Consider the following 20,271-nt stretch of genomic DNA (forward strand, 5'->3'; position numbering starts at 1 on the left):
TGCCCCTTAATGTTCCATATGACGTTAGAGGTTTCTGGGAGGCCCATTCAAAGAAAGATGAGGGAGGGGTCAGATGGACGTTGGACAGCAAGAAATGAGTCCCGAGGGGAAAGGGATCAGTCCGGGGTCCTGAGAGAGAACCTGTGACTCGGGGGAAACTTGAGTCGTTTCTCCTTGTTTTGCCCGCAATGGCAAGGCCCACTGTGGCTTTGTTCAACTGACGGCTACAGTTTGTATTGGATACTGTTATTAATAAAATTCTAGAGAGATAGGAACACAGAGGTGTGCCCAGTCACCCCGCCCTGGGGTCATGCCCAGTTATAGTAGAAGAAATATGTCAATAGATTAGAGCTTTAAGAAACCCCCAGTCTTATTCTGGAGGCATAACCTCTACTCTGGGGTGTCCCCAGCTTGATGGAGGAGACCTAGGTCCCATTCTCAAGCAGTTCAAATAAACTCCTTACAAATTGGATGATAAGGCATACTCATAAACAAAACACAGGCCTTGAAACTTAATTGTCTGTCCCCAGCAGGAGTCAAGGCCACTGGGGGCAAATGGCACAGGGATTTCAGGAGGGTGCTCAGGGTGTGGTAGTCATGGAGGGCTTCCTGGACTAGGTGGGCTTCAAGTCGGACCTGAAGGATAGGGGAAGTAAGACAGTAAGAAGTAGTGTGAGAGCAGCATCCCAAGTCACCGCAGGACACGAAGGCCTTGCCACAGCTTGCAGGAGGGGCACATTTGGGCCAGGACAGGGAGGACCCTGAAAGCCAGGCTCACAAGGGTCACCTCGATGGTGAAGACAGGGCTTGGGTGCAAGCTGCCCGGGTGCAGTCATCAGTCTGCTCTATCTCCGCCTGAGCCTCCCCATCTGTAACACAGGACTCAGAGAAATGCTCATCTCTTAGGGCTATTCTGAGACCACGCGACTTGCTACAGGAACAGCGCAGAGCCCTAAACACACGCGCAGCTCTTTTCGTGTTTATCCTCCTGTGGCCTTCATGCAGTGACAATACTGAGCACTTACTGTGTACTCCTGCTGTAGGAGGCTCTGTGTGGTCACAGCGCCCAGTCTTTGGGGTTCCACGAGCCCTGGCTTTACGCCCTTTCTCGGGGCTGAGCCCGGAGGCAGGAGGGTTGGTGGAGGGAACCAGGCTCTGAAACCCCAGGTTCTCCACCCCACTTCCTGTGATGGCTTTCTAGCGGCTGCAGCTTTGAGGAGGGGGAGAGGGGAGCTGGGAGGTGGGGGAAGGGGGGTCCGGCAGGCTTGGCTCCCTGGGCATATGGTCTTTTCACAGTGGCTTTGTGGGGCATGGACGGGTGGCCAAGCTGCCTTTCCCTCCCTGCCACGCAGGGCGGCTGCATCTGGCTCGCTGGGGCCCCAGCTGCGGCCATTTCCCCTCGGCTGGTTTTGAGGCCTCACCCCGGGCCTCCCCGGATCAGCTTCCTGGGGGCCTGCCGCCCTGCTTGGCCCCTTCAGCCCTGCCAGCGTTGGTGCCCCAGCTGGACGGCTCACCTGAGACCTTTGCTCCCTCTCCTGTCCGTGGGCACCACGTGTGTCTGCGATGGCCCGCCCCCACGGGTGTGATGTGGGCTCTGTGCGTGTGACCGTGTTTGTGCAAAGCCCCCACCGTAGGAGAATAAGGAAGAAATGACAGAGAGGTGTTCATTCATTCATTCATGTGTTCATTCATTCATTCACTGGTTCATTCATTCATGCATTCCTTGCCTTTGTGCTTGGTGCTGGGCAAATGAGCTTACCTCCAAGGGCTACTGAGATAGATGAAGTTCTTGTACTCAGGCACCGATAGTAATAGCAATAACAATAATAGCTAACATATACTGAGCACTTACTGTATACATAGCAGTGTTGTAAGCCTTGTCTTGCAGTAATTCAACTAATTTTCGTGTGTGACGACTCTGTGAGGTCTGTGCTATGATTTCCCTCATTTTGCAGAGGAGGAAATTGTGGCCCAGAGGAGTGAAGCAACTTTCCTGAGTTAGTGGAGGAGCAGGCTGTGATCACTGCGTCAAGGGTGCCCTGTGGTACTTCTCAAAGTTTCCATCTATGCAGCTGCATCCGTACCCTAAGGGGCAGGTGGATGGCTTTTCTCCCAGTGGGCGGATGGGGAAATAGAGATTCCAGGGGTGTGAGTGACATATTCAAGGTCACACAGCAGGTTGAGGGCTGAGCCCAGAGGGCCGGCTCCCCACCTGCCAGGCTTCTGTCTGAATGAAAGGAGAGATGGCTCAGCTCAGCTCAGTCACCTACACTCCCGGAGCTCAGCCTCCAGACGGCTTTCTGTCTTCCCTTCTTCCCTGACTCGCATCACTGCCCCTATTTTAGAAAGGATGAAAATGAGGCTAGAAGGTCAATTACACATTCAACATCGATAGTGGTGGGAGACAGATCCAGAATTCAAACCCAGGTCCATCTGATCCCACAGCTTCTATTCTGCCCACCTTCTCTCAGTGTCTGCAGCCTCGGCCACACTCTGTGAGAAGAGGCCCCGTTGGCGATCCCCCTTGTTAGAGCAAACTCTGTTGTCTGCCCAGCACCTACCTTCAGCTCACCCTCTTGCCTTAAGGAGGTGAACGTGGTTTTAAACTCTGTCCCCAGGAAGTCTTCCCTGACTGAGTGCCCTTGGCTCAGACGGCTCCAGCCCTTTACCAACTCTACCTTCTCCTCTAAACGTGATTTGTGCTTCACAATTCAGGGCAGCGGGATCTCTGGATCCATCATGAGAAAAAACATGGCTCTGAATTCTGGAACTACAACACACTGCTATTTCTAGCAGTACTACTTCCTTCTTCCTGGAGATGCCCCTTCCTGGCAGGAATGTACGAAGAGCGCCCTCTAGTGCCCGAGGACAGGACTCTACTGTGACCACGGAAACCGCAATCAGAGAATACCCCAACGGACACAATTGTTTACAATGCAAATCATCTACTTAAGGTTCAGAGTTTTCTTTTGTTTTCTAAGGTAGTTTGCTGGGATTAGATGGACACTTCCCAAAGAAGAAAAAGTTTTGTCACATTTTCCTCCCCTCCCTCTCCTCTTTGAGTTGGCAGAGTGACACGGGGCATCAGTCAGTCGCCGAGAAATAGCGTGAGATTTGGAGTCAGATGCTTCCCTGGTGGCTCAGAGGACAAAGCGTCTGCCTGCAATGCAGGAGACCCGGGTTCAATCCCTGGGTTGGGAAGATCCCCTGGAGAAGGAAATGACAACCCACTCCAGCATTCTTGCCTGAAGAATCCCATGGACAGAGGAGCCTGGCGGGCTACAGTTCACGGGGTCGCAAAGAGTCAGACACGACTGGGTGACTTCACTTCACTTGGAGTCAGATAGAACCTATTTGGATCCCCACATCACCAGTGCCTCAGTCCCCTCGGGAGGCCTCTGGGAGAGCAGAACTGAAGTGAATCCATGTGGACGGTGTGGCTGAGCCCCAGCCACAAGGGCACAGAAGCAGGCACTCCAGACTCAGATGGAGAGATTGTGTCTGGAGGGCTTTCTGGAGGAGTGGCCCAAAGCTGACGGCAGCTCCCGCACGCAGAGCACTCACTTGTCCCTGGCACTGTGGCCTTAACAGACTCACTCGTTTACTCGTTCAGGCATTCAGCAAATATGCGGGTGTCCACTTTAGGCCAAGCCCTGGAGATTCAGCAGAGAAAACGCCCACCTGCTTGGAACATGGACTCGAGTGATGACCAGGATGATGGAGGGGGTGGGGACAGGCATGAAAAGGGACGTTTAGCACATCTGTCTGTGGTGCGCGCTGTAGGAAACCGCAGAGCAAGGCAAGTGGCTCTTGGGCCAGGGGGAGGGAATTCCCATTGTTATCCATATTTACACACGTGAAGTCTACAGAATCCAGGCAAACTGTGTCGGGGCCTGTGCTTTTCAATGCCCCTCTTTGGTGGCCTGCTGCAAAGGGCAGGCCAGAAGAGGGATGAGGGGGTGCTCCAGGCAGAGGGCACAGCCTATGCAAAGGCTGGCAGTCGCTGGGGCACGAGACGACCGTGGGAGTCCAGGGAGAGATGGACAGACTGTGGGGCTGGACCGCGGTGGGGTGGGGGTGGGCTTGCAGATAAGAAGGATGCTGCATCTCCCAGTTTGGGTGCTGGGCTGGCTGCCTGGGAGGCGTGATGGGAGAGCGAGGGGGTCATTAAGGACCCCGACAGTCTGAGACGGGTAGCCCAGAGCAGTGTGGGCAGAGGAGGTGGATGGGGGGGTCGCTTCCAGGGAGGCGTAACTTGGGGTCCGATCCCTGCCTCTCCATCCACCCCCGGTCCCCCGGCCCCTTGTGAGCTGCCTGGCCTGGACCCCGCAGAGGGACCCTAGGAGCTGTGCACACCATGTGCTGGTCACAGCTGAGCAGTTCGCGCGGAGGGACCGGGAGGACGCCCGCCGCGGCCCCTGCTCACCGGCCCCCAGCTGAGCTGTAAATGACTTTTCCATTTTCCGAGGCCTGCGCCCAGGCCTGCTTGGTATTCAGGGACACCCAGCCCGCACTCGCCGGCTCTCGGCTCTGCCCGAATTACTCGATTAAAACGCATATCAGCTATTATGTGATTCATTTCTCTGCCGCGGCTCCGGGCCGGCCTATGTTAAACTGTAATAAAGGTTGGGCTGGGAGGCTGCGCGGGTGCGGGTGGGGGCTCCGGAGTGGGATGGGAAGGCGTCTCTGAGTTGGGGGCAGCTGAGATGAGGACCCCAAGTCTCAGGATCTCCCTGCTGCCTTCCGCAGATCTGGGATGAAAAGGATTTGGTTTGGAGGTGGCCAGGTCCCTCCCGCCTTCTGAGAGATGGGTAGGTCCTGAAACTGTGACCATCGTGTTTCCAGACTTTCGGGAGAACAGAGAAAGTTTGAAGGTCGGGGTAGGATGGAGCAGAAGCTGCTTTAGCTTTCATGATCCAAAATGGAATTCTCCATCACCTGGGAATTATAGCAAAGTTGGCTTCCACTCGGCTGGGAGTCCTGAGTCCTGGGTGGTCTTCCCGGCTTCAGTGACCTTGATTCCCCCCACCATCTGTAAAATGGGGCTAATCCCGCCTACTTGACCCTCTGTCGGGAGAGATTGTGTTGGAACATTGAAAGGGCGTGTAAACTGTGGAGTGCATGTGGAAGGGGAGAATGGTGACTACTCCAGAGTGTCAGTTTGAAAGGAACTCTGTGATCGTTCTGCTAACCCTTATCCATTTAAGAAGGCTTTGCGGAGCCCCTGCTGGGTGCCAGGCCCGGTCTCTGCTACACTCCTCCATCTCCTGGTCCAGTGGGACCAAGAGACGCAGCGACAGCCCAGCTTGATGTCTCCTGAGGAGCTCTGAGAGCTCCAGGATGAGACGCAAGTGAAACCAGCCTGGTCTGCATGGACCCAGAAAGACTTGAGGGGGAGGGCACCTGCCAGCTGTGTTCTGCCGGATGAGCAGGAGTGCGCCAACGAAGGGCGAGGCATTGTGAGCAGAGGGGCTGGAATTCAAAGGCAGGGAGGCGTGGGGCAGCCTGGCTGGGTCGTTTAGGAAGCTGGGAGCTGGACAGGGAGCGGAGGGTGAATCTGGACATGTGGGCAGGCCTAAGGGTGGTGGGGCCTCACTGGCATAACGGAGGCCTTCCCGGTCAGTGGCTGTGAAAGCCAGGGAGCTTCGGAGGAGGGGCAGAGGCTGGGGCGAGAACCAGAGGGCTGCCCCCAGTGGTTTTCTGGCCACTTGCATCAGCCCGGCCTGGGCTGGACTCTGGCCAGAGCAGACCTGTTGAAGCCTCTCCTCTCTTTTTCTGTCCTCAGGCTGCTCTCAAATCCCACGGAGCTGTCTCCCTGTTTTACGACAGTCTTGGCCCCAGCTCATCTGGAAGTAGTGTTCCTCCATCAGACGGGGAAGTTGCTAGTGCAGGGGTGATGCCTCCTCCATCCGATCGGGAGTTTCCTGAGACAGAGGCTGTTTCACCCTCCTAAGACTGGGAGGGCTCCAAGGGAGGAACTGTATTGGACTCCCCACCTCCCTAAGTGAGACAGGATCTGGGAACCCAGAGAGAGGGTCCCTCATGATATCCCTCACCTGGAGTCATCTCCAGACCCGTTCCAGGCTCTGTCCCGCCCACTGTGGGGCCTTTCCACCCACAGCTGCTTCAGAGCCAGAGAGGAAGAGCCGCAGCTGCCTGGGAGACCGCTCCCCTGCAGCCCGCCCCCCAAATCCAGCCTCTTTAATGGATGCAAGCCCATGCCCGTGCTTCCCACGTGTCCCCGGCCCCGTGCTGGCAGCCCAGTCTGCACCCAGAGGCCAGGCTCGCCAGGGGAGGACTTGACCCTGGGGGCCCTGCTGGGTGAGCAGCAGTGCCCTGAGGCTCCTTTTTCTCTATCATCATCGTCATGACATCATCATCAGTAATTAACAGTAATAATAGCAATCCTTCACGTGCCCTTTACAGGCTCCAGATTCCTCTGAAAGTCGTTATTCCATTCTGTTCTCAAAGCACCCAGTGAGGAATGCAAGGATGCATCACTGTCCTCGTTTTCGCCTTGAGACAGTGGAGTCCAGAGAGGGGAGGCAACAGGCCCAATGCCACGCAGCAAGGGCGGAGACAGACCTCAGAATCCAGGTGTCAGGCCTCCCAGGAAGGACTCTGGGCCAGACCAGAGCTGCCCTGGGGGCCCTACAGACCCCCTCCCAGTGTGTCTTCCTCCCCACCCCTCTCCAGGAATGAGTGTGGCACAGTGTTGCGGCCTCTTTCGAGTTACTGAACCTCTGAGCCCCATTTCCCTGTTTGTAGAAGAGCCAACAGTGCCCGCTTCCTAGGTCTGCATGAGGCTGGCACACAGAAGAATGAGACAGACCTAACATGGGGTGGGAGATTCTTCCCCTGAGAAGGGCCAAGAGGAGGTGGGAGATCCCTTCCAGGGCCTAAGTCACAGGCCCCAGCCCCACTCTCTAGAGCTCTCTCTGCATCTTCCGGCCCTGCTCTCCCCACTCAGCATCCAGAAGGTTGTTATGACAACCACAGCATCCTAGTGTGACCCTCCATTCTTTTCTCTTTTTTAAAGTGAGTATTTTTGTTTCTTTCCTGTTTATTTACTTATTTTGCCCGTGTGGGATCTTAGTTCCCTGACCAGGGATCGAACCCGCACCCCCTGCAGTGGAAGCATGGAGCCCTAACTCCTGGAGCTCCAGGGAAGCCCCTAGGTCTTCTCAGTCAACAGAGACCTGTAGGGGCCTGCTCTGCCTTTCCCGGTCTAGGTTCCCACCCAGGTGTCTCTCTGGGCCTGTGGAGTTCCCAGATCCATGCTGAATAAGGGGCAGGAAGGACAGGAAGACAAGGGGAGAAATAAATGCAGAATTCCATGAGACACCTAGAAAGCCCGAAGTCACTGGGTGGCAAGGCTCTGAGGCTGGGCAAGCTCTGGTATCAGAAGCACCTTGAACCTATCCCCCATCGGTCATTTGCTGATTGCGTGCATGACTTTGATTCCAGCCTGCCCTATTATTAAGGAATATTCTTCTCGGTACAAAGTTATCTTTAAAAACCGAATTCAAGGAAACTGATCTTCTTGTAAAGGGAATACACGTATCACATCCTATAAACAGGTGTGTGCGCGCTAAGTCTCTTCAGTCGTGTCTGACTCTTTGCGACCCCATGGACCATAGCCCGCCAGGCTCCTCTGTCCATGGGATTCTCCAGGCAAGAACACTGGGGTGGGTTGCCATGCCCTCCTCCAGGGGATCTTCCCCACCCGGGGATGGAACCTGCCTCTCTTGTGTCTCCTGCAGTGGCAGGCAGGTTCTTTACCACTGGCGCCACCTGGGAAGCCCACAGACAGCTGGGACCCATACAAACCAATATCCTAAAAACAAACGAGGTCATTAAATTCTACCGGAGACTAGTGTGGGCAGAAAGAACTTGAAGCCTGTCCTCTCCTTGTTAAAAAGAGAGACCAATGGTGCTAAAGACATTCTGTCGTTTTGGGTGGCCACCAGCCCTGTGTGGCGATGCAAGTTTGCAGAAAAATGGAAATAACATGAAAAACTCAGATCTTGTGCTAGACACATTTCAAGCGCTCAGAACCACAGGCGGCTGATCCTGCCTGTGGAACAGCGCAGACCTGGAACATCTCCATCATCACAGAAAAGTTGTGTTAGATGGCACTGCTTTAAACTGAACTGAGACTTAATCAGGCTGGAGATTCTCCCAGGACAGGGCTGTGCCTCCGCCATCAGACTGGGGCTCGCATCTCCTCCCCGGTCTGACCTCACAGCTCTGAGTTCAATCTCTGCCCGTAGGCGTTGCCCGGGCAACCCTGCTCCTCGCCTCAGCTGCTGTCCGAGCCCAAAGTCCCCAGGAGAGGACAGAGTCGGTTGTCCCGTTCCCCGTCTGTGGGCGGGCCTCCCTTCCTGCCAACCTCGGCTTCCTCCTTCTGAGGCCCCAAGGGCCCTCTCTCCTTGTCAATGTCAGAAAACTGAAGCTATGCAGTGAGTTTCAGGAAATGAATCCTTGGGATTAGTTGTATTTGGCTCTGAGCCCCAGCCATGCTGGGGAAAGCACCCCAGATGCCAGCTGTGCCCGTCAAGGCCTCCTCTCGGTGATGGGGAGCTGGGAAGCTGGGAGAGGGCAGAGGGAGGGGCTGGACCCACCCCAGGTCCCTGCCTTTAGGGGTGAGACGGGCAGCGATGAAGGCACGTCTCCCTTGCCGTTGGTTCCTTGCTGCGTGGCATCATCATCGGTGGCCAGTGAAAAGCAGGGATGACTTCCCACTGGCCATGTTAGCTAAGTCCCTTCAGTCCTGTCCAACTCTTCGTGACTCCCTGGACTCTAGCCCACCAGGCTCCTCAGTCCATGGGATTCTCCAGGCAAGAATGCTGGAGGGGGTGCCATTTCCTCGTCCAGGGCATCTTCCTGACCCAGGGATCGAACCCAAGTCTCTTATGTCTCCTGCATCGGCAGGCGGGTTCTTCACCACCAGCGCCCCCTGGGAAGATGGCCACGTCAGCAGGACGGGGGAGAGATCTGGGGGAAAGGGGGCTTTGCCCGAGACCTGCCAGCCGTGGGCGCCGCCCCACGACAGCATCACCCACTGTGCCCTTTGGTGCGCCAGACCTTTGCACACACTCTCCCCCCGGCCCGGCAGGCCTGTTCCTTCACCTTCACTCGGCACCTAAGAGGCAGCATTAGGCGTTGTGCTGTTTTCAGGGTTGAGAGAAGGTTGTCCCTTGTGGGAGGAGCCTCGACCTGTCCCTGTCGCCAGCCTTTGAAGGCACTGGGTAGGAACAGGACGGGAACCAGGGAAGCAGGGCCTGGGTGGGATCTGGACGCTCGCTGAGACTGTGGGCGCTTCAGTTACTTCTCTGTGACTCAGTTCCTCCCATCTGTAGTGCAGGCACATGCACTCTGAGGCTCGACTCAGGCTATCTCCCGGAACACGGCTTGCGTTCATAGTCCGTGCATGGCACGCGGCTGGTGCTGCATCGGTGCTCCGCAGAGGGAAGGAGAAAACATAGAATACTTCCAGGAACACTGAAGGTGGAGATGGAAAAGGAGGGCGAGGAAAACGAAGCAGGGAAAGGGAGACGCAGGCGTGGGGAGGGGGGAATTGTCCCTGCCTGCTTTCTCTCCTCCCGTCCTTGGTTTCCTCTTCTCACCAGCCCCCTTCTCCCTGCTCCCTCTAGGTCCCCCGGCACTCCTGAGGGTGCAGTTTCAGAGCCCCAGCGAGCCCCTTGCTAGCATTCCTTCTGCCAGATCAGGGATGGGCAAGAGGCCCAAGCTTTGTGGGCAGAGAGTCAGTTCAGTCCCCAAGGTATGTTCAGCTCTGACTGTTGAGGAGCTTGATCAAGCCCTTCTTGCAGCCTTCCTCACCCAGACGTGGAACAGGAGTAGATACCTGGCCTGACAGCCCATCCAGAGTCAGGAAGTGGGCTGGCCCCAGACCCCTGAGCTCTCTCTGCAAAGGAAGCAAAGGCCTTCACCCACTCCTAGGCTCCAGGGTGGAAACACTGGGGATGATGGGGTGGGAGTCATAGTCATGACCAAGATCACCAGGTGGGGTCTCCTCCTCCAGCCTGGAAGATCATTCAGTGATCCTGGAATGTCCCAGCAAGGGCCTGGGTGTGGAAGTCACACAGTCTTAACCTTTCATAGAGAAGAATGGGGGAACCGAGACCCAAGGTCAGAGTTCAGGGCATCTGGGAGAGAACCAAGCCTGGAATCCACGCTCCCTGGCTGCCAGCTCCGGGCACAAGCGTCTGCCCGCTTCCTTGGTCCTCTCCTTTCTTCCTGCTCTCCTTAGTCTCTGCAGTGTTTTCCCAAAATGCGATCGCATCATTGTCTAAGTGATTGTCATTTAAAAAATATTAAACTGTAAACAAATTTCAAAAAGAAAACAAAAGTCCTGTCATCCTGAAGGTTCGCGTTTGTTCACCTGTTGAGTGTAGAGTTCCATAATGTGCTACGCATGCTTTCTCCAAAAGTGGGTTTCGGTTCTGCACGCTGGTTTGTGCCTTGTCTTCTTTTAAAAGTCACGTTGATTGAGGTACAGTGAATAAATGGGAAAAATTCTCCCCTTTTTGGAGAATTCAGTGCTAGGAATTTTGACAAATGTGCTTCATCATGAAACCATCCCCCGAGTCCTATGTCATGAACATCCTTTCGTGTCAGTGGTAAGAACCTAGATGCCCAACTACAGGGTTTTGTGTTTTTAATGGCTGGACCATAAGGTATTTAACCCGTCCCCTAGGGTGGGCAGGGAGGTTGCGTCCCAGTCTTCGCTCTGATAAACAGTGCCGTGAGGGGCGTCCTTCCTGTACTCAGAGGGATCTGACCCTCAGTGCCGTGGAGGCCTGGAGGTGGGCACACAGCTCCTGTCCGTCTCACTGGGCCCCCGCCCTCTCCTGCCCTCTCGCTTGGCCGTAGGGAACCGTCTGGATGAGGGCTCAGACGTGGAGTCAGAACCCGACCTCCCTCTGAAGCGTAAGCAGCGCCGCAGTCGGACCACATTCACGGCCGAGCAGCTGGAGGAGCTGGAGAAGGCCTTCGAAAGGACCCACTACCCAGACATCTACACCCGAGAGGAGCTGGCGCAGAGGACCAAGCTGACCGAGGCGCGCGTGCAGGTGAGGGGCACCGGGCTTTGCGCTGCGGGCGTCATCTGGAGGGGCTTCCCCAGCGGCTCTGTGGGAAAGAACCCGCCTTCAGTGCAGGAGCTGCAGGAGACGTGGGTTCGATCCCTGGGTGGGGAAGATCCCTGGAGGAGGCAATGGCAACCCACTCCTGTATTCTTGCCTGGAGAATCCCATGGACAGAGGAGCCTGGTGGGCTACAGTCCATGGGGTCACAAAGAGTCAGACACGACTGAAGTGACTAAGCACGCACCATAGCACACAAGTCATCTGGAGACCGGGATTGAGAGAGGGGGTGGCCAGGGTCAGGGTGTTTAGTGGGCCCCCTGGAGTAGGAGTGGGGATTTTGTGGCAAGTAGTCCAGGGGCTGTGTAGACAAGTAATGCCCCCAGCACTTGATACAGAGTAAACGGGCAGCAAATGTTAATCGACTGACTAACCAATCCTCGGACAGCCCCAGGGAAGCCAGGAGGGGCTGTGAGGACTTGGAATGCCTCCCTCCTCTTGCCGACAAGAACTTCAGGAAGATGAAGGAAGGAGGGATAGAGAGAGAGGAGGAAAGGGCAAGGACAGAGGAAAGAAGGACATGAGTTCAGCCACAAGAGAGGGAGCTCAGGAAATAAACACTTCCACATCTCTGAGGAGGAGAGGAAAGATTCAGGACAAAACTTTCCAGAACAGACCTAGCTTCCTAGGGTGGGTAATGAGTTTCCTGTTATGGGAAGCATGCAAGCTGCCTGGGCACGTATTCCTGGCCAGTTAGAAGCATCTGGGGAAGGGTGAGCAGACTTTGAACACCCTGTGGACATCCACGCCCGCAAAGTGCCCGTGCCCGATCGGTGGGCCTGCTGAAGGTGGGGCACAGGAAGAGCCGCGTCTGTCTAGGGTTCAAGGCCTGCAGTGGGGATGGGGGAAGGACCCGCCTCCTCTCCCCGAGCTGAGTTCTCAGATTGCACGATGTCTGTAGTTCTCTAAGGCAGAGTCTCTGGGGGCCTGGCTGGGTCGGGGGGTGGGGAGGGGCAGAGGAGGAAGCGGGGGCTGATGCACAGCTCCTATGGGAGCCCGTCTTGGCCTGGTCCCTCCGTGAATGGGGAGCTGAGTCTGCCGAGGGGCTGCCCCCAGCTGCTTGCTGGGGGCTCTTCTGTCTTATCCAAGAGGGATCCGAGAGCTTCTGTTGGGCATCTGCCTTGGGGCAGCAGCTGGGGGCTCCTCCCACGGGACCCCAGGGAACCTCAGACCCCTTGTCAGGCCAGGGTGGTCACTCATCACAGGCAGAGACTGAGCAGTGATATGGCATTGGGGATGTGTGCGCAGAGCTCAGGCCTGTGTGTGCCAAGCCCAGGCTCTTTCCATCTGGGAAGGAGAAACGGACTTCGAGCCTGGCATTTGAAAGCAGCAAAGTGCTAGAAGCAAAGGGGCATTTGAGCGCTTCGGGGACCAGCATACCTCCCTCTGCCCACCCGCCCCCCTCCCGGAGTGGGAGGCCCTGGGCCGCCACGCAGGGAGACCCCAGGGGGCGCGGATGGGCGGCGCAGCCAGCTCGGCTCGTCCCAGCCCCCTCCCCTTGGGGTGACACCCGAGCTGCCGGCCGGGCCTCCCTCCTCCGCCTCTGATCCCCCTGCAGCTGTTCTCCTGGGCACATTCCTGGGTGCTTTCTCATTCCCGCGTCTGGCGGCCACGGCTGCTTCCCACCACCTTGAAGCCTGGCCGCTCCTTGTAAAACGTCCTGGCTGTCAGGGCAGTGCTTTTATTGGCCCAGGGGACTCAGAAACAGGTGTCACTCAAGGTCCAAGGGTGGGGGTGGGCTGAGAACAGGGGGAGCAGCAGAACCCAGGCACATCCCCGGCGCGGGGGCCAAGGTAGCCATGCTCCACGTGCTGCTCCCCTTGCAGACCCTCAGTGCTCCAGGGCGGGGCTGGCTCTCCCCCGACTCGTGGCCTGAGAACTGGGCCTGATCCCAGCAAAAAAGGGATCGATACATGTTGAGTTTTAAAGAATGAACAAAGACTGACCCCCCCTCCGCCGCCCCAAATCAAGACAGGAAGAATAGAGCATTTGGCCTGGAGAAGAGAAGGCTTGGAGGACGCAGTTGCTCTGCGAGGCCCTGGAGCGGGGCTGGGGAGGGGGAGACCAGGAGCCGCAGGCTGGGTTCCCACTGGTTTCTGCCTCTGATGAGCTGTATCACCCTCGACAGATCAGTTTCCTCTCCTGATACTTAATCTCTCATCCATAAATAAAGGGGCCAAACGAAATGAGCATGAAGGCTCCTTAAAGTTCTAGGATCCCGACTTACTGACAGTCAGAGCTGCCTTGGAGGGTGCTAAGATCCCTGTCACCAGAAGTGTTCAAGCCAAAGTGTGATGTCCGGGGGATGGGAGGCCCCGGTGAGAGGGTTCCTGCTGTGGACGGGGCGGCAGGGGCCTTGAAGCCCTCTGAGCACTGCTTCGATTTTAGGGCTGGATACTTCTGCGGTCTTGGCCTCTGATTCTAAGAGCCTGTAGTTCAAGGATTTGACAATCCTGTGTCATCTCATTTCAGTGGCACTGGGAGGTGCCAGAGTGGTTCAGATGCCTTGGTGCAAATTCCAGCTCCATCACTTCCTCCCTCGCCCTTGGTTTCCTCTGCAAAACGGAGATGATGGTAACAGGGTCCGCTTCGTTCTGAGGACTCCATGATAACGTGGAAACAGACTCACACAGTCAGGGAGTGCCCGGCGCAGGGGCTGTGATTAGTAAAGGCCACCTATTCTTAGTGGGCCCAGTGCTCCACCCTCGAAACTCCAGGCTTATTCATCTAGCAGTCATACTGGGCACCTCCTGTGTGCCAGGCACTGTTCTAGGCACCAGGGACCCGGCAGACAGAAATCCCTGCTGTCCCAGGGCTGGCATCCAAATCAGCAAGAAAGCTGGTGGGCACAGGTCGGGCAGGGCCCTGGTACTCCTGTGTCGCCCCTTCTGCCTCCCCTCCAGCCCTGCCCCCCAGCAGAGGGTCAGGCACCTCCCTCGGAAGCCCGCGGGGCACTGTGTGGGGTTATATGGTACCCCCAATGTTGGGCGGAGATGCCCATCTCAGTCTGCAGAAAGCCCCGCCACCGGGAAGGGTGGGGAAGGCGCATGAGGCAGGACATGTGCCTGGTGACCGGTGACTCCTTTCCCCGGAGGAGTCTTCATTTCTAAACATCTGAGGGCCCGACCCCCACCTCGCAGACATCTTCCTTGCAGGTAAACAAGTCTGATTCGTCCTGAGCTCCGAGATTCCGAAGTCTGCGTGTCTCTTCTAGAAACAGAGGCTGAGAGCTGAGAGGCCCCAAGGCCAGCCCAGGTGTCTCCCACAAGGCCTGGGAGGACATCCCATCCTCCAGATGAGCAGCATCCAGGGGCCAGGGCTGCGTGCAGCTCATCTGGTCCCAGTTTGGAGCCCTGCTGTTTGCTTGGGGGCGGGCGGGCGGGAGCTCTGAACCGAATCCCATTTGGGAGGCACTGGAGGGACTCTCTAATTAATAACTTAAACTGAATCTTTTCGTTACGCTGGATGACATTCATGATGCCTTTCTCGTGTGCCAGGCTCACCGCTCAACGCCTATATGCGTTATCTTCATCATCCTTACCGTGATCCTAAGAGGCAGGGACACTCAGTCTCTCCATTTTACAAATGAGAGACCTGACCTTTCACTAGCAGAAGCGAATTCCTAAAGACACAGGTAATAAGCGGCTGTCCTGAGACCCAAGCCCGAGTCTGTCTGTGTGCTCCTTTCCTCGGGGCTGCATTGGAAGAAGGGCCAGATGAGACGTTCAACTCAGTCATCAGCCTCTTATAGCGTCCTGCTCCCAGGGCAGGATGTGGAGAGAAGGACCAAAAAGGAGTAATAAAACTCAGCCTCTGTTTTCAAACGGCTCAGTCCTGATCAAAGATTCTGGGTGGGGACCTGCGTCCACCACCGTCCCTCTGGGAGCCTCCGTTTCTCCACCTGTAAACAGGAAGCCTGCAGTCCGTACTGGCTAAGAGCCCTTCCAGTTCAGACGTCGGAGGCTTTCCAGCAAAATAAGTGTTGGAGATGCTGTTCTAAATAAGCATGTTGCCTGTGTTAGCTGCCTTGAGGTCCAGAACCACCGAGAGCATAGGGGCTCTCATTTGTGCGTGTGCTTGGTCGCTCAGCTATGTCTGACTCTCTGCAACCCTACGGGCCGTAGCCCGCCAGTCTCCTGTGTCCATGGAGATTCTCCAGGCAAGAACACTGGAGTGGGTTGCTGTGCCTTCCTCCAGGGGATCTTCCCAACCCAGGGGTCAAACCCGGGTCTCCTGTGGCTTCTGCACTGGCAGGTGGATTCTTTAAAACTGAGCCTATTAGCAACAAAGAAAGTGAGGCTCAGAGGAATAACAGAATTTGCCCATCTTAGCTACGAGGCAGAGGCAGGATTCAAATTCAGGCAACTGATCAGACTCCAGAGCCCCTCCTCTTGTGCCACGTTACACTTTGTGAGGATGGAGATGCCTGCTGGGCTGGGGGCAACCCCGTGGAAATAGGACAGTGAGGAAGAAGAGGAGAGAGAGGAAAGCAAAAGGCGTGTCCTCTCCTCCAGGAAGTCCTCCTGGGTTCTGGGAGGAGTTGGAAGCCCCTCCTCATGGCACGTCGCATGCCAGCCCATCTAAGCTGACTGTACTGAAGAGCAGCTGTCCTTTGACGTGTCTGTCATGTGGCCAGGCCAAGGGCAGCTTGAGGGCCAGGACCGTGTCCTGCTCACCCCCTGTCCTTCCTGTCCTGCTTGACGCAGAGGGAGTCCCGGGAGCTGCTGGAGATGGGAAGGAGGGAAGTAAGGAAAGCAGGAGCGAGGCGGCCAAGGAGAGAAGGCGGGAGAGCGTTCCCGCCTTAGCTGAGTCCTCTTTATCTGCAGATGACCCTCGCTGAACAAACAAAACCACAGCAGAGCATCCCAAACATAAACCATTCTCCACTGTCTTCAGGATTTGGGCCACTTTTGCATATCCATGTCTTCCTTTACTTAAAAAAAATAAAATCAGTGTATTTTAAAATAAACATGCATATCACTCTCAGGGGCCTCCCAGTTGGCACAGTGGTAAGGAATCCACCTGCCAATGCAGGGAACATGCGTTCAATCCCTGGGTCGGGAAGGTCCCCTGGAGAAGGGAATGGCCACCCACTCCAGTTTTTGTGCTTGGAGAATCCCACGGACAGAGGAGCCAGTCGGGTTACAGTCCATGGGGTCGCATAGAGTCAGACAGGACTGAGCAGCTGAGCGAACATGCGTGCGCTCACACATCCCTCTCATGGAAGGAAGGCGACCGGAAACACGCAGGGAACACGAGACAACGTGGCACGGTTTCCAGGAAAGCATCACCTGGCGGGGCATCCTCCCTGGGCTTTAAAAAGGGAGGTTGATGGATGTTGTGTGTGTGAAAGTTGCTCAGTCATGCCTGACTCTTTGCGACTCCATGGAATTCTCCAGGCCAGAATACTGGAGTGGGTAGCCTTTCCCTTCTCCAGGGGACCTTCTCAACTCAGGAATTGAACTGGGGTCTCCTGCATTGCAGGCGGATTCCTTACCAGCTGAGCTCCCAGGGAGGCCCTGACGAGCGTTAGGAGGCATGAAGGACGTTGAGCGCCCAGTTGAAACCTTCTCTTGCACACACCCCAGGCCCGGAAGAGATGGGAGCGGTTCAGGGTTATCTAATGTCTGTGTCACTCGCCTCTGGGGAGGTGTCTCCACCTTGGAGTGTAGGAGCCCCAGCCTTTGGGAAACGCTGATTTAAAACAGAGCTGTTCAGAGGGCCTCAGTCAGCCTGGCCAGCGTTCATCTGCCCCGGACGCCCCTGAGGAAGCCCTTTCTGCCCTGGGGAGGTGGGAGCAGCCAGGACCTGCATTTTATGCAGAAGCCAGTTTTTTTATCTTTATTTGGCCACCACATCTCCCTTCTATGTGAACCCTAAACGGGTCAGAGCCAGCAGCTCTGTTCATCCAGCTCAGAAAACCAAATTCCATTTCTTGCCTCAGAGAAAAGACAAATGATCCGAGGGGACACAAACATCCCGACACCCCTGTTCAGACTCCCCCTCCCACAGGTCAGCAGACACAGACTAGAGGTTTGAGGGTCTCAAGTGATCTGTGCCAGGGGAGGCCTAGGTCTTCACCCTTGAAGGGGAGGACTCCCCACTGGGCCTTGCAGAGGGAGGAGGGCAGCACCAGCAAAGACACACCAGAGTCACCTCTGCCTCCCACCATCCATTCATTTATTCAATGAGGATTCCTACAGAGGTGTGAGCAGGGGGCCAGGATTGCTTGGCCTCTGCCTGTGGGGCTTAGGGCCAGAGGGGAGACAAGAAAAACAGATAAAGACAATAATTGTTTGGGTAAGGGAGCTCACAGTTGGAGGCCTCCTGAGAAAAGGAGGTGGGGACTGGCCTCAAGTGCTTTTGAGGCAGGCAGTCCGGCGCTGGAGCAGGAGGAGGCGTTTCTGCGAGCCCTGCAGGCCAAGGAGCCAGCACAGGGAAGAGTGTTTGAGATGGAGGGAACAGCATGTGCAAAGTCCAAAGGTGGAGAAGCACCTTCTCTCTGGAGCCCCGTTTTGCACACTCATTCTCATATTTCACCGGCCCATCCCAGGGAACTTGTTGCAAATCCAGACCAGAGAGTTCTAGAAAGTCAGACTGACTGAACTTTGAACCTCACATCATTACAGACCAGCCATGTGGCCGTGGGCACATGATTCCACCTCTGGGAGCCTCAGTTTCCCCCTGGGTCAATGGGACTAGGAGGGCCTCATGGGTCTGCGTATGGACAGATGCAGGAAACGCTAGCACAGGGCTCGGAGGAAAGGGAGACTCAAAGATATTAGGTTATCAATCAGTCCCTGTGTTTGGGGGTGGGGATGGGGGTGGTGGGCTTTCCTAACTCAGGGGGCCTGTGCAGCGTAAGCCAAGCAGGGCCTCAGACTCCAGACACAGAACAAGCTTTTGCTTCTGAGTCTGGCAGGTGGGTCTCATTCAGGTGGGTTCTGGATGTGTGGCCTTCCTTGGGGGCTTCCTGGAGGAGATGAGGAGTGTGCAACATGGATGAACAAGGATGGTCACCCACTGACTTCCTTCAGGGCAGGAGCAGCTGCAGAGAAAGAGCACTGGGCTGAGAGTCACTCGGGCCACCCTGTCATGCGGGCAAGCCCCCCACCCCCTCTCTGGGGCTCAGTTTGCCCATATGTAAAATGGGGATCATAACAATGACTTCGTCCCTGGGTAGTGAGGTCATGAGGACAGAATGGGATCCTGCCCATGAACGTGCTTTGCAAACTGTCCTGAGCTGCAGGACGGTGGGGCTCTCCTCGGAGGAGGACACTGGCTGGACCCAGGGTGATGGCGCAGGGGCCCGGTTCTAGCTGTGCCTCAGCGCGCTGCCGGAAACCAGGCTGAGGGCTCAACGCTCGGCTCTCTGTCCCCCAGGTCTGGTTCAGTAACCGCCGTGCCCGCTGGCGTAAGCAGGCAGGAGCCAACCAGCTGGCAGCGTTCAACCACCTTCTGCCAGGTGGCTTCCCGCCCACTGGCATGCCCACGCTGCCCCCCTACCAGCTACCGGACTCCACCTACCCCACCACTACCATCTCCCAAGGTGAGTCTCAGCTGCATCCCGGCCACGCCCCTCACCGCCCCGCCCTTTCACCCGCCCCGCCCCTTCACCCGCCCCCCATTTATCTCCCCCCCACCCCGCCCCCACCCACTCCTTCCCTCCTCAACAAAGAAGGAATAAAAAGCGTTTTCTTTGGCGGGAGGAGGGGAGAGAGGTGGTTTTCCTTGCTCTTTCATGACCGTGTTTGTCTGCGTTGATGTGGACAGTGAAGATAAAAGAGATGGTGTCCTGCTCTTGAACCTCTTCCCTCTGCATCCAGGTGAAGATGAGCAAGGTCGCCTCCATGTGCACGTTTAACAGAGCTTCTCAAACTATAAAAGTCACATGAATCTCTTGGATCTTACTAAATTTCAGAAGAGACGGTGGTGGGCCCTGTAGGTAGAGAAGGGTAGCACCCCTCCTCCCTGGCCCATGCCCCCTGGTCTGCCCTCTGCCCGCTCCCTCCACTCCACCCCGCCAGCACACAGCAGGAACCCACTGCTTGACTTCTGTCTCATGGAGGAGCCCCATGGCTTCCTCTTAGAGGACTGGCAGGCTGGAGTTCTAGAAGCTGGGGAGAGAGGCCTCTTTGTGATTCCTGATGAGAAACTGAACCATCGCCCACGGTGGAGGTCCCGTCTGCTGGAAGACCACGTAGCGAGGCTGTGACAGAGAAGAGCAGCCCAGCAGCTGGGATCAGAGTGGCGATTCAAACCCTGGCCCCCTGCTCCCTAGCCACATCACCGTGCACAAGGGCAGGCCCTGGGCCCATTAAGCCTCAGTTTCTTCATCTGTAAAATGGGAATCATTCTTGCTTCATCCCCTTAGATGGGATTTGTGAAAGCACTGGTGATTTTGGTGCTCACCAGATGTTATCCAGCAGCCCCAAGCAGACTGACAGAGTCCTCAAGGAGATCTGACTTTTAGCCCAGATAAGGTTTATTGAGCACCTACTATGTGCCAATCACGGAGAACAGGGCCAGTGCGCAGTAGGTGCTGAGAAGTTGTCTGGAATGTTACTCGTTATCGATCGAGACCTGCCAGTTCCTGGTGTCCTGCTCAGAAGCCAGCTGTCCCATCCCCCGTAGTGAGAGAAGGCAGCCCCCTCCCCACCGCCTCTGCTGGATGGAGGTCCAGAGAAGGGCGCTGGGGACCTGCCTTCCAGACGGGCGGTGCCTGCCCTGCTTGGCCTTCTGGGGCCAGGCCGCTGGCTCAGGCCCTCTGCTGGCTCTCTCTGCAGACGGGGGCAGCACCGTGCACCGACCCCAGCCGCTCCCGCCGTCCACCATGCACCAGGGGGGCCTGGCCGCGGCGGCCGCAGCCGCGGACACCAGCTCTGCCTACGGAGCCCGCCACGGCTTCTCCAGCTACTCCGACAGCTTCATGAACCCGGCGGCCGCCTCCAATCACATGAACCCCGTCAGCAACGGCCTGTCGCCTCAGGTAGGGGGCCCCGCCTCTCTGTCCAGGGTCCCAGGGGCCAGAGGCTTGCCAGCCCATCCAGCGAGGGTTCAGGGGGACACAGGTGGCTCTCTCTTGGGGAGGAAGTCTTGGTCT

General features: G+C 56.5%; 1 protein-coding gene across 3 annotated transcripts in view; it reads left to right on the forward strand.

Annotated features, from left to right (window-relative positions):
* PAX7 (paired box 7) overlaps positions 1-20,271 on the forward strand; it is a 107,119-nt gene that overhangs the window by 44,852 nt on the left and 41,996 nt on the right. For all 3 annotated transcript variants that reach the window (XM_070382079.1, XM_070382089.1, XM_070382081.1), the window contains exons 5-7: positions 10,897-11,096; positions 18,552-18,717; positions 19,955-20,157. In XM_070382079.1, coding sequence (XP_070238180.1) covers positions 10,897-11,096; positions 18,552-18,717; positions 19,955-20,157 — 569 coding nt within the window. The remainder of the gene's footprint in view (positions 1-10,896; positions 11,097-18,551; positions 18,718-19,954; positions 20,158-20,271) is intronic.

Source organism: Bos mutus, chromosome 2 (assembly GCF_027580195.1).
Source record: "Bos mutus isolate GX-2022 chromosome 2, NWIPB_WYAK_1.1, whole genome shotgun sequence".
NCBI classification, from domain to species: Eukaryota; Metazoa; Chordata; class Mammalia; order Artiodactyla; family Bovidae; genus Bos; species Bos mutus.